This window comes from Miniopterus natalensis, chromosome 10, assembly GCF_054644295.1.
Source record: "Miniopterus natalensis isolate mMinNat1 chromosome 10, mMinNat1.hap1, whole genome shotgun sequence".
Lineage (NCBI taxonomy): Eukaryota > Metazoa > Chordata > Mammalia > Chiroptera > Miniopteridae > Miniopterus > Miniopterus natalensis.
In genome coordinates this window covers 3,559,547-3,570,381 of record NC_142090.1, presented here as the reverse complement: position 1 = coordinate 3,570,381, position 10,835 = coordinate 3,559,547, and the positions used below count along the sequence as shown (strand labels likewise).

The 10,835-nt window shown below is 41.0% G+C and overlaps 1 protein-coding gene across 1 annotated transcript; it reads left to right on the top strand.

Moving 5' to 3' along the window:
* The first annotated feature begins 9,689 nt into the window (after positions 1-9,689).
* Positions 9,690-10,580, top strand: LOC148092147 (GTPase IMAP family member 7-like). Its single transcript, XM_087821353.1, has one exon. It carries the CDS (start codon positions 9,690-9,692, stop codon positions 10,578-10,580), a length of 891 nt encoding a protein of 296 aa, XP_087677479.1.
* The last annotated feature ends 255 nt before the right edge of the window (positions 10,581-10,835 follow it).

The window sequence follows — 10,835 nt, the reverse complement described above, 5'->3', positions numbered from 1 at the left end:
GTGGATTATACCTTGATAAGTAATATCAAAGAATTTGTGTTCTTCTCCCTACTTGATTCCTCCAGAATTTGAAAACTCTTATTGCGTGACTATTATTACTTTCTTAACAACATGTCTGTTTGCATGAATCCAATAAGAATCTGTTCTCTTTATAACAGGTCATGAGTGGAAACTTTTTATTAACTGAGCCTTTGACTGCAATGTCATATATGAGAGAGACATGCCTAGACTCTGAATGTCACCAGAAAGCTTTAAAGAATTAAGATTTGGGGTGGAACGGGTCGTTGGGGAGAAAAAGGGACATCTGTTACATTTTAAACAACAACAACAACAACATTAAGATTGACTATGGAAGCTGATAAAACCCCTTGGAAAAACCGCCTGGTACCTTGATTATTTACATGGTCCATGGCAGTCTTTCCAGGTCAGAACGAAGGTTGCTTTCCTGGGAGATGGCAAAGAAAGAACCTCAAGACATTTTTGGGTAGGGAACCTCAATAACTTTAGAAATTTATCATTTTTATGAGTATTCCAGGAAAATTCTGACGACAACTATGTGGCTTGGCTTCTTTGTCCTGAGAGGCTTGGGTCAATTTCTGGGTTCACTGTTTGTTCCATTGATCAATATGCCTGTTCTTGTGCCAGTGGTCGGCTGTGTTGATTACAGTGGCTTTGTAGTATAACTTGATATGTGATATTGTGATCCCTCTAAATTTGCTTTTCTTTCTCAAGATTGCTGAAGCTATTCGAGATCTTTTTTGGTTCCATATAAATTTTTGGAGTATTAGTTCTAGATCTGTGAAATATGCCATTGGTATTTTAATAGGGATTGCATTGAATTTATAGATTGCTTTGGGTAGTATGGACATTTTAATGAGGATAATTCTTCCAATCCATAAACACGGTATTTTCTTCCACTTGTTTATATCCTCCTCTGTCTCTTTTTCATCATTCTGTAATTTTCCTAGTAGAGGTCTTTTACCTCCTTGGATGTTTATTCCTAAGTATCTTAGTTTTTTTGTTGCAATGGTAAATGGGATTGTTTTTTAGTTTCTCTTTCTGAGAGTTCATTATTGGTGCATAAAAATGCCACTAATTTCCGGATGTTCATTTCCTATCCTGCTACCTTGCCAAATTCATTTATTAAATCTAGTAGTCCTTTGGTGGAGTCTTTACGGTTCTCCATATAAAATATCATGTCCACTATGAATAATGACAGTTTTCCTTCCTACTTTCCAATTTGGTTGCCTTTTATGTTTTCTTCTTGTCTGATCGCTGTGGCAAGGACTTCCAGTACTATGTTGAATAAGAGTAGTGAAAGAGGATACCCCTGTCTTGTTCCTGTTCTTAGGTGAAATTGTTTTCTTTTTGCCCATTGATTATGATGTTGGATGTAGGTTTGTCATATATGTCCTTTATTATGTTTAGGTATGATGCCTCTATTCCCACTTTACTGAGAGTTTTTATCAAAAATGGGTGTTGGATTTTGTCAAATGCTTCTTCTGCATCTGTTGATATGATCATGTGATTTTTGATTTTCAATTTGTTTATGTGATGTATCACGTTTACTGATTTGTGAATATTATACCAGCCTTACATCCCTGGAATAAATCCCACTTGGTCATGGCGTATGATCATTTTAATATATTGCCAGATCTGGGTTTTTAAAATATTTTATTGATTTTTTTTTTTTAGAGGGAGGAAGGGAGAGAGAGAAGCAACAATTTGTTGTTCTCCATGTTCATGCATTCATTGGTTGATAGTTGTCTGTCTCCTGACCAGGAATCAAACCCATAACCTTTGTAGTGCTCGAATCCACTGAGCTCCCAGGAGAGGGCTCCATATGGTTTTGGTCAAACTAGCTAAATATTTATCAATTTGTTGATATTTTCAGTGAACTAATTTTGGTTTGGTTAGTATCTTATATTTTTTCTATTTCTAGTTTATTGATTTCCACCTACTCTTTATTGTATTCTTCTTGTGATTGCTATAGGTTTAGTTTGCTGCCTTAATCACTGCCTTAATGTGGAACATTAGGTTATTGGATTGAGGTCAACAGCAATACTGTCATAGCAGAGGACATTAACAACCCACTGACTTTACTGGATAGATCTTCCAGACCAAAATCAACAAGGAAACAGTGATTCTAAATGACACACAAGATCAGATGGATTTAACTGACATTTACAGAATATTTCACCCCAAAGTTGCACCATATGCATTCTCCTCAAGTGCACATGGGACATTCTCAAAGATAGACCACATGTTAGGACACAAAACAAGTCTCTACAAGTTCAGGAAGAGTGAGTGAAATCCATATCAAACATCTTCTTGGGCATTGAGACCATGGACTACTAGGCAGCTGTAAAAATGAAGGATCCCTTACCCTTTGAGACAGCATGGTGGGACCCAGAGAATATTATGCTAAGGGAAATAAACCAGTCAGAGAAAGACAAGTATCACATGATCTTGCTCACATGTGGAATCTAATGAATAAAAATACACCAATAAATAAATTAGATCCAGAGACACAGAAGCAAGAAAAAGACTGAAGAATCTAAGAGGGAAGGCAGGGGTGCGTGGGAGGGTGGGGAGAAATTAACCTAAGAACAGACAATAGTGTGATGAAGGCCTGGGGGGAGGTGTACGCCTGGGGGGGGGGGGAACGACAGGAATCAACGAGGAGGAAAAGGGAACATTTTATTACTTTCAACACTGAAGATAAATTTTTTAAAAAACAACAACAATGAGGCTGCTCAGCTGTTTATTCACCAGTGAAGCTTTGAAAATGTCATTGTTTGAATTTGAAAGATGCCACCGTCCATGAGCACCAGTCCCAACAGAGAGAAGAGTTTATTTCGTTTGGCTCAGGTCAGGGTCAAAGTGCTCAGTGTTGTGCCTGCTCAGGAACTGCTGAGGGTTTGGAGACACAGGAAACTCCTCCACTTCATCCTCAGGCCAGCACCAGCCTAGGAAGGATCTGAACTAAACCCTGAGCATAGTTCAGTGTGATATCCATGGTGAGGTTTCTTCTTGGCCCAGCCTTCTCCTCTCAGTCCTCTGAACACTTCAGCAGGTACAAGTAAGGGGATGTGGGCCCTGTAACCCAGCCTTTCTGGCCTGTGCTGTGACCACAACTTTAAGTGATGAGTAAGCTGGGTGTGAGGCAGGAGAGCACTGTGGCTGAGGGAGGAGCCATACTTTCCTACGAACAACTGAATTGTAACCCTGTACAATAAGTAACCCTGTAACTCATTCCTTGGAAATGGAGGGGACTATGAAGAACAAAACAGTTTAACGGTCCTGTGATATGCTGAGATACACATGGGAGTTGTATCTTAGTTCCTTGTTAAGGATGTATTTACAGAATTTGCCAGTTATAACAAAGCAGTTAAGAACATATCTTTATGGGGGGATTGGAATGAAGCAAGAGATTTCTAACTAAAACCAAAAGGGAAAAACAGCAGAAGCTGTACAAACCAAACTGAAAATCCCAGAAAGAGGGCAACTGACTGAAAAGACCAGATGGACCCAACAGCCTCTGAATTCTTTCCTGGTTCCTGTCCTAAGCAGCCTCTTCTTCTGTCTCTGGCGTCATGAAATAGCTGGAATTCAGGGGTTTTCTAAGCAGCTGTGTGGGGTTTTAGAAGGGGGATAAGATACTTTGGAAAAGGAGTCAGGAAGGGAGCATGGACTAATCCAATTTCTCAATCTATTGAACCAAAATGTATAATTAAAAAACTCAGTGTTTTACAGTGATGCAACAGACAACTAGAACATCTTGTCCATCGTGAGAGCTTTGACAGCCTGCGCCACTTACTTGAATACAATTTCCAAAGCCTGTTGGATGCATCCACTGGTGAATCTAGGATAAGCTGCCTCTGCCTGGGCCTGGCCTGGGAGAAGGTGGGAAAGCTGGGAGGGAAAGTTGCATCTACTCCCCAGGTGCATGTTTACTTGTCAGGTCATGCAGATTTTCAACCTTGCAGGAACCATAGGAAAAAAAAAAAAAACAGGCTGTGTGTTCACTTGAAGTCTTTTACAGGCCTTTTCTTCTTCCTTTTACTTTGGCTCCCAATGGTCTAGACCCCTTTGGCTTTGTACCTAAGTCCTAATTTCTGAAGGAGTAACTTCAGAGCTTCCTGAAATACTAGACTCAAAACTCATATTGTACAATGACCAGGGAGCACCTGAAGATCCACCAAGTCACATGCCAGACTTCCTTCGTCCAGAATCACCCCACAGGCTCCCACTGCACCCTGGAAATTGACAGGCACAGTGCCTCACTCTCTGGGCAAGATTCAGGTCATTTAATAAGGGCCTTGTGGATCCACCAATATAAGCCAAAATACTGAATATAGTTTTGGAAATTTGGGTGTGAGATTGGGTACATGGAGGAAAGGGTTTCAACTTGGCAAAACGGAGGCCCCCACAAAATAAGGGACAATATTGCTATCTCATGAAGGCAATGTTTCTCCTCTGGCTCTTCCCAATCTCAGCTTCCTGGTTTAATGGGTCCAGAGGGCACACTTTATCCTCACAGTTAAAAGCACCAGCTCTAAGGTCTTCTTGGAGAGATCTTGAGAACTCACCAACTGGTCCAAAAGAAGGTGAGTATGGCTGAGAATCGGCCCCAGTTAGTAAAGCTGTGATGGCGGGAGGTCCAGGGGGTGCAGGGTGTGGGTTATGGTCTGAGTAGGGACCAGGGACTGTGCCAGCAGCACAGTGCCAGGTGGGGAGGGTGCTGTCGGAGGCTAGTATGGAGGATAGTCGAGGGAGTCAGGAGTGTTATTAGCACAATGCCACACGTCTCCTATTTGCAGGACACGTGTACTGACTGGTGCCCCTTCATGCACTTGCTGTTGGGACAGACATTGAGAACTGCCTGATGAGCCTTCCTTTTCCCTGGAGTGGAAGTTAGTATCCCCAAGGCAGGTGTTAGAGCTGGTTTGTTGGTTGTTTTTAAAAAATATATCTTTATTGATTTCAGAGAGAGGAAAGGAGAGGGAGAGAGAGAGAGACAGAAACATCAATGATGAGAGAGTTATTGATCGAGCCCGCAACCAGGCATGTGCCCTGACCGGGAATCGAACCTCAACCTCTTGGATCCTAGGCTGATGCTCAACCACTGAACCACGCCCGGCCGGGCTGTTAGAGACCACACGGGTGGTTTAGAGACCACCCACTCTAACTCCCTCCTTTTACTGAAATAGAAGCATGATCCCAGGGAGTGTGGGGACTCCAGGGGTTGCCCATGTCCCTAAGGGCAGAGGAAACCTAGGCTGCAGTTTGCTGAATCCTTTCCATTGTTCAGCAGAGACGAGATGTGTCCCCAGTAAAGTGACACATGAGGTGAGGAGGGTGCTGTGGGGAGAGGGTGGGCTGCTCTGCAGGAACAGTGTATGTGAAACCCTCCTGCTAGCTTCCCTAGTCACAGGCTCCCTGCCAGTTCTCTGTCTGCAAGGAGTGTGGCCCCTCTTCCCTGCCCTGTGTTGATGCAGCTGTGATGTGATGGGAGTTTAGAGTCATGGGCCTGAGAGGAAACCGAGAAGAGGCCATGGTGTGCAGCGTTAGGAGGGAAGGCGTAGGTCAGACAGACTTAGAATTGGATCCCTGCTCCGTCCAGAACCTGTTAGCACTGTGACCCTGGGCAAATGATGCAGCCTTTTCCAGCCACATCAATGTCCTTGTTTAAAAAGTTAGAAAAATAAAATTAGCTTTGTTCCCGGGAATTTTGGAGTAAATGAGATCATGTACATAATATTTATTAGGGTGTTTATTATACAGTGTTCAGTGGTGGTGATAACGTGTGCACGTTAAATTTTATTATGGGAAATTTTTAACTTATTCATAGATAAAGGGAATAGTACAAGGAACTTCCATGTACCTTGACCAGCTTCAAACATTATCAATGGATGTCAATCTTGTTTCACCACTCGCCACCCACCCACATTATTTTGAAGCAAATCTCAAATATTATTTCAGTTCATCAATATGTATTTAAAACCTTTTTAAAAATATTGATAATCAGACTTCAATAAGCAAGTCGAATTTTTAAAAATTACCAGTTGCATTCAGGTTTCCCTGATTGTCTCATAGTTTAAAAATTGCTGCCAGGCCGGGCTTGGCTCAGCGGTTGAGCGTCGACCTAGGATCCAGGTGATTGGGGTTCGGTTCCCGGTCAGGGCACATGCCCGGGCTGCAGGCTCTATCCCCAGGCGGGGGCGTGCAGGAGGCAGCCGATCAATGACTCTCTCATCATTGATGTTTCTAGCTCTCTCTCTCCTTCTCTCTTCCTCTCTCTGAAATCAATAAAGACATATTTTTAAAAATATTTCTTGGAGTCAGATCCAAATATGACTCAATAGTCACAATTGTTTGATTTCTCTTACATTTAACTTAATATGTAGGTTTCCAAGCTTCCCTGTTTCTCTCTGGGAAATTTCTCTATGTGACAAAGACGAAGTCTTCTGTCTACGGAACTGGATCGGCTCTTCTAGTTCCAGGGTTGTGTGTGAAGTTATATTTAAGGAGAGGCTTCATCCTACTCAGCTTTTACTAATTTTTGGTGGGAACACTTCATAGATGCCGCTGTCACCTTCCATGAGAAGGCACAGAGTATGTGGTTGTCTCTCTTTCTGTGTCATTAATCAACATTGATGATTGCCTTCATTTCATTAAGGGTCACAAATGATAATACTCAAATTCTGTGATTCTTTCACGTAGTAGTAGGTGGAATAGTCATGTTAAAAGGAAGTTCCCCTCAAACATCCTCTCGTTTCCACAAGGTGCAGTTGTATAAGAAAGACGAGTACTCGATTCTTTCCCTGTGTCAGTGTTCAGAACAAGGAGATGCCCTTCTCTCAGACTCCGAGGGAGCAACTGACTACTTTGAAGAAGATGGCATTGCTATGTGCTCATGGTTTTCAACCTATTTGATACGTTTTGCGTCATTGGCATTGTTATCGATGGTCAGATTATTTCATCTTTGTCCAGTTGGATTTTCTTGAAGTTGGCTCTTAAGACTTTCTGATAAGGTCCTAGTGACTTTTGAGGGCATCCTGGCTTTGTAGTTGACAAGAGAGTGTAGACTCCACTCAAACATTTCGTGCCTAGACCTAGAATCAGTACTTTCTCCTTTGAGCCATATTTTTTTGGTGGGAAATGGTACTTGAAGACCACACTGCTGGCACTAAGGGTCCTCATTGTCACTGGGCCCATCATTTTCTCTATGCGTTTTCAACGGACTTCAAAGCCACACACACACACACACACACACACACACACACACTCACAACTATGAATAGAATTTCTGAAGACAATTTAAGATTTTTTTTCAGGTTTTGGATTTAGTTGTTTTTTGGTTTTAAGTTATATCCCACTGGAGATGGACAATGAACTTACTGCATTTTCAAGGCTCTTGGACGAATTCTTTATGTGGTTCATCCACCACACAAAATACAATTAGATTTGTTTCATTTCATTTTGATTCTAGTATCTTAAAACATAACTTTTGTTGTATAATTATGTAAACTACCAACATGGTTTCAAGATCAAATTTATGAAATCGAAGTGTATACAAGATGTACAGTTTCCCGCTTATGTCCCTGGCCCTTCCATCCTGCTTCTCCCATCCCCATACAAGTACCTTATTGTCGGTTTAGTTGCAGAGTATCCTGCTATTGCCTTTTCATATATATGAAATATATGTTGATTATATTTTATACATGTAGTTAATGTTCCTTCCTCCGAGAGAAATGGTAGGTAACCTCTACATGTTTTTACACCTGATGACGTATCCTGGAGATCTCTCCACACCGGTCTAGACAGACACATCTCATCCCTTTTCACAGCTGGACAGCACTTCACTGTGTGACTATACCTTAGTTTATCCAACCAGTCCCTGCTGATGGCCATTTGATAGTTTTTTGGTCCTTTGTTATTAAAATAATGATGCAATAAGTAGCATTATGTGTATTTTTTTGGTCAGTGTACTATAGGGATAAATCCTAAGATTTTGTATTGACAATTAAGGGGAAAATCTGTATGTACTTTTGCAGGAAGTGCTGACTTCTCTGTAGGGTGTGGACTGGTTTTCCTTCTCAGCTCCCCCCACCCCTTTACCAACAGATTCTGCCAGCGAACGTTTGCCCTTTTACCAATTTATTTTATTAATTGTTTTTTTGTGTTTTGATTTTTTCTCTATTAAGGGTGTATGTTAATGTATTTTCATATATTCAAGGAACATTTAAATTCCCTTTTCTTGGAAGGTTTATTCGCAGCTCTTGCTCCATTTTCTATCGAGTTGTTGATCTTTTGTTTCTGTACATTTTAATTTTCTTTGTATAACAGAAAAATTCACCCCTTTGTTGTAAGTTGGAAAATGTTTTTCCCCCAGCTTGACATTAGTGCTTTAAGTTGAGTGTGGTTTCTTGGTCTTGCGTTAACTGGGAGATTTTTATGTAACCACACTCATTAGTCCTTTTATTCACTCTATTTCAATTCTTCCAAAAGTTTTGCCTACTCCATCGATTTGGAATTTGACTGGCAGGAGGCAATGAATGCAGCTTCACCCTTTTCTATATGGTTATAGTTACCCCAGAGCTGCCTTATTAGTCCGTCTTCCTCCCCATTGATGTGAGATGCTGCCGTCCTGAATGTAACTGTAACACAATGGAATGGAATCTAAATGAACACGGTAGGATTAATTTGGTCTGTTTCTGAAATTTCTGTTTTGTTCCACTGTCCTCTCTCTTCGGCACCAACATCACACTGCTTTAGTCATAGAAACTACGGTGCTTGGCTCCTGGGAGAGCCAGTCCTCCCTCCTTGTTTTCTGTTGTTGTGTTTGGGTTTTTTTGATGGTGCCAAATAACTTTCTCTTTTTTCCATCCATATGAACTTTATAATTCATTATTTTAACTTTATAACGCACTATTTAACTGTATAATGCACTCTTTCTCACCTGCAGGAAAAGAAAAGTGGTGACAAAAATTTCAAATTTATAGTTATATAAAATCATGTGAGAGAAGTATCTATTAATTCCAATTTTATGAAATTCATTAAACATGAGTCAGGATTGAATTCAGTCAAATGTCTTTTCTTCATCTAGGTAATTTTCCTCTTCATCTATTAATGGAATATAACAGCGAATTTTCTCACATTGAACCATCCTAATATTACTGAAATAAATCACATTTTATCATGGTGTATTAATTTTTAGTGTCTAATGGTTTATTTAGGATTTTTGTATTAACATTTCCAAATGAGACACATCTGTAGCTTTAATTATTGGTGAAATCTATGTTAGCTTTACATCAATATTACTTTCGATTGAGCCAAAGAGTTGAAATATTTCCTCTTTTTTATGTGATTGGGGATAGCTCACATAGCATGGAGATGACCAGATCTTTGAAAGTGGAAGTGAGTTCTCCTGGGACAGCACCTGAGCCTTGGACTCTTTTGTGGGAAACTCAGCTTTATTATTTCTTCCATAGTAATTGAACTTGTCATCTCTCTGTCCTCCTGGGTTCAAAATGAGTAACAGTACACTACAAATTTTCAGGGAGCAAATAAGAAAGAAAAGAGAGTTGGGAATGATCCCCACCAGCTAAGTTGACCCTATTCCCCTCTCCTTCCCTTCACGAAGGTCCTGTGAGTACCCGCACCCCAGAGCCTCTTGATAGAACATGGATGGCCTTCAGGACAACACCCTGAGAATTGTTCTGGTGGGAAAAACCGGAAGTGGGAAAAGTGCGACAGCAAACACCATCCTTGGGAGAAAGGAATTTGAATCTAAAATTGCTGCTGGTGCTGTTACCAAGAAATGTCAGGCAGCATCGCGGGAATGGATGGAGAAGAAACTTCTTGTTGTGGACACCCCAGGGCTCTTTGACACCAAGGAGAAACTGCTGACCACCTGTAAGGAAATGAGCCGGTGTGTCATTGCCTCCTGCCCTGGGCCTCATGCCATCATCCTGGTTGTGCGTCTGGGCCGCTACACTGAGGAGGAGCAGAGAACAGTTGAATTCATCAAGGAGATCTTTGGGAAGTCGGCCATGAAGCACATGATCATCTTGTTCACTCGCAAAGATGATTTGGAGGACCAGACACTGGATGAGTATATAGCACAGGCAGAAGCGAAACTACAAGACATCATCAAGGAGTGTGGGGACCGCTACTGTGCCTTCGATAACAGCTCAAGTGCAAGCAAGGCTGTGAAGGAAGCTCAAGTGCAGGAGCTGGTGGAGCTGATAGAGGAAATGCTGCAGAAGAATGGAGGGGCTCACTTCTCTGATGCCATCTACAAGGACACACAGGAAAAGCTGAAACGTCAACTAGAGGAATGGAAGAAAGAACGTGCTGATGAATTACAGAAGGAAATTAAACTAGTAGAAGAGGAATATAATCAGAAAAAAATATCAGAGCAAGAAATGAAGAAAAAGAAAAAATTCCTAAAGGAAAATTACGAGAAAGATGTTAAAAAAAGAAAGGAAGAAATTGAAATCAATATATTTGAAGATCTTGTAAATAAGATTCAGAAGATCCTTGAAAATATCTGGCAAAAGATTTGGAAATGATGTTAGTTCTTTGTTTCTTAACCTACAATGATGTCTTAATGCGATTGATTGTATTTTCCAAAGATGGCTATAGCAGTATCTTCTGTCCCACCAATTGCTCTTGAAATCTTAGCTTGTTTTTCCTTCTGTTGAGTTATGGGATCTGTGTCCCCTACTTGAGATTCTATGGACTTTGGGGCTGCTTTGACAAATAGTGGATGGCTGTGACTTCTAAAGTGAGATAGGGAGAATGCCTCCTTGCTCTCTGGGGTATGT

Coding starts and splice junctions, on each gene's coding strand:
- LOC148092147 (XM_087821353.1), top strand. CDS start 9,690: ATGGATGGCCTTCAGGACAACACCCTGAGAATTGTTCTGGTGGGAAAA.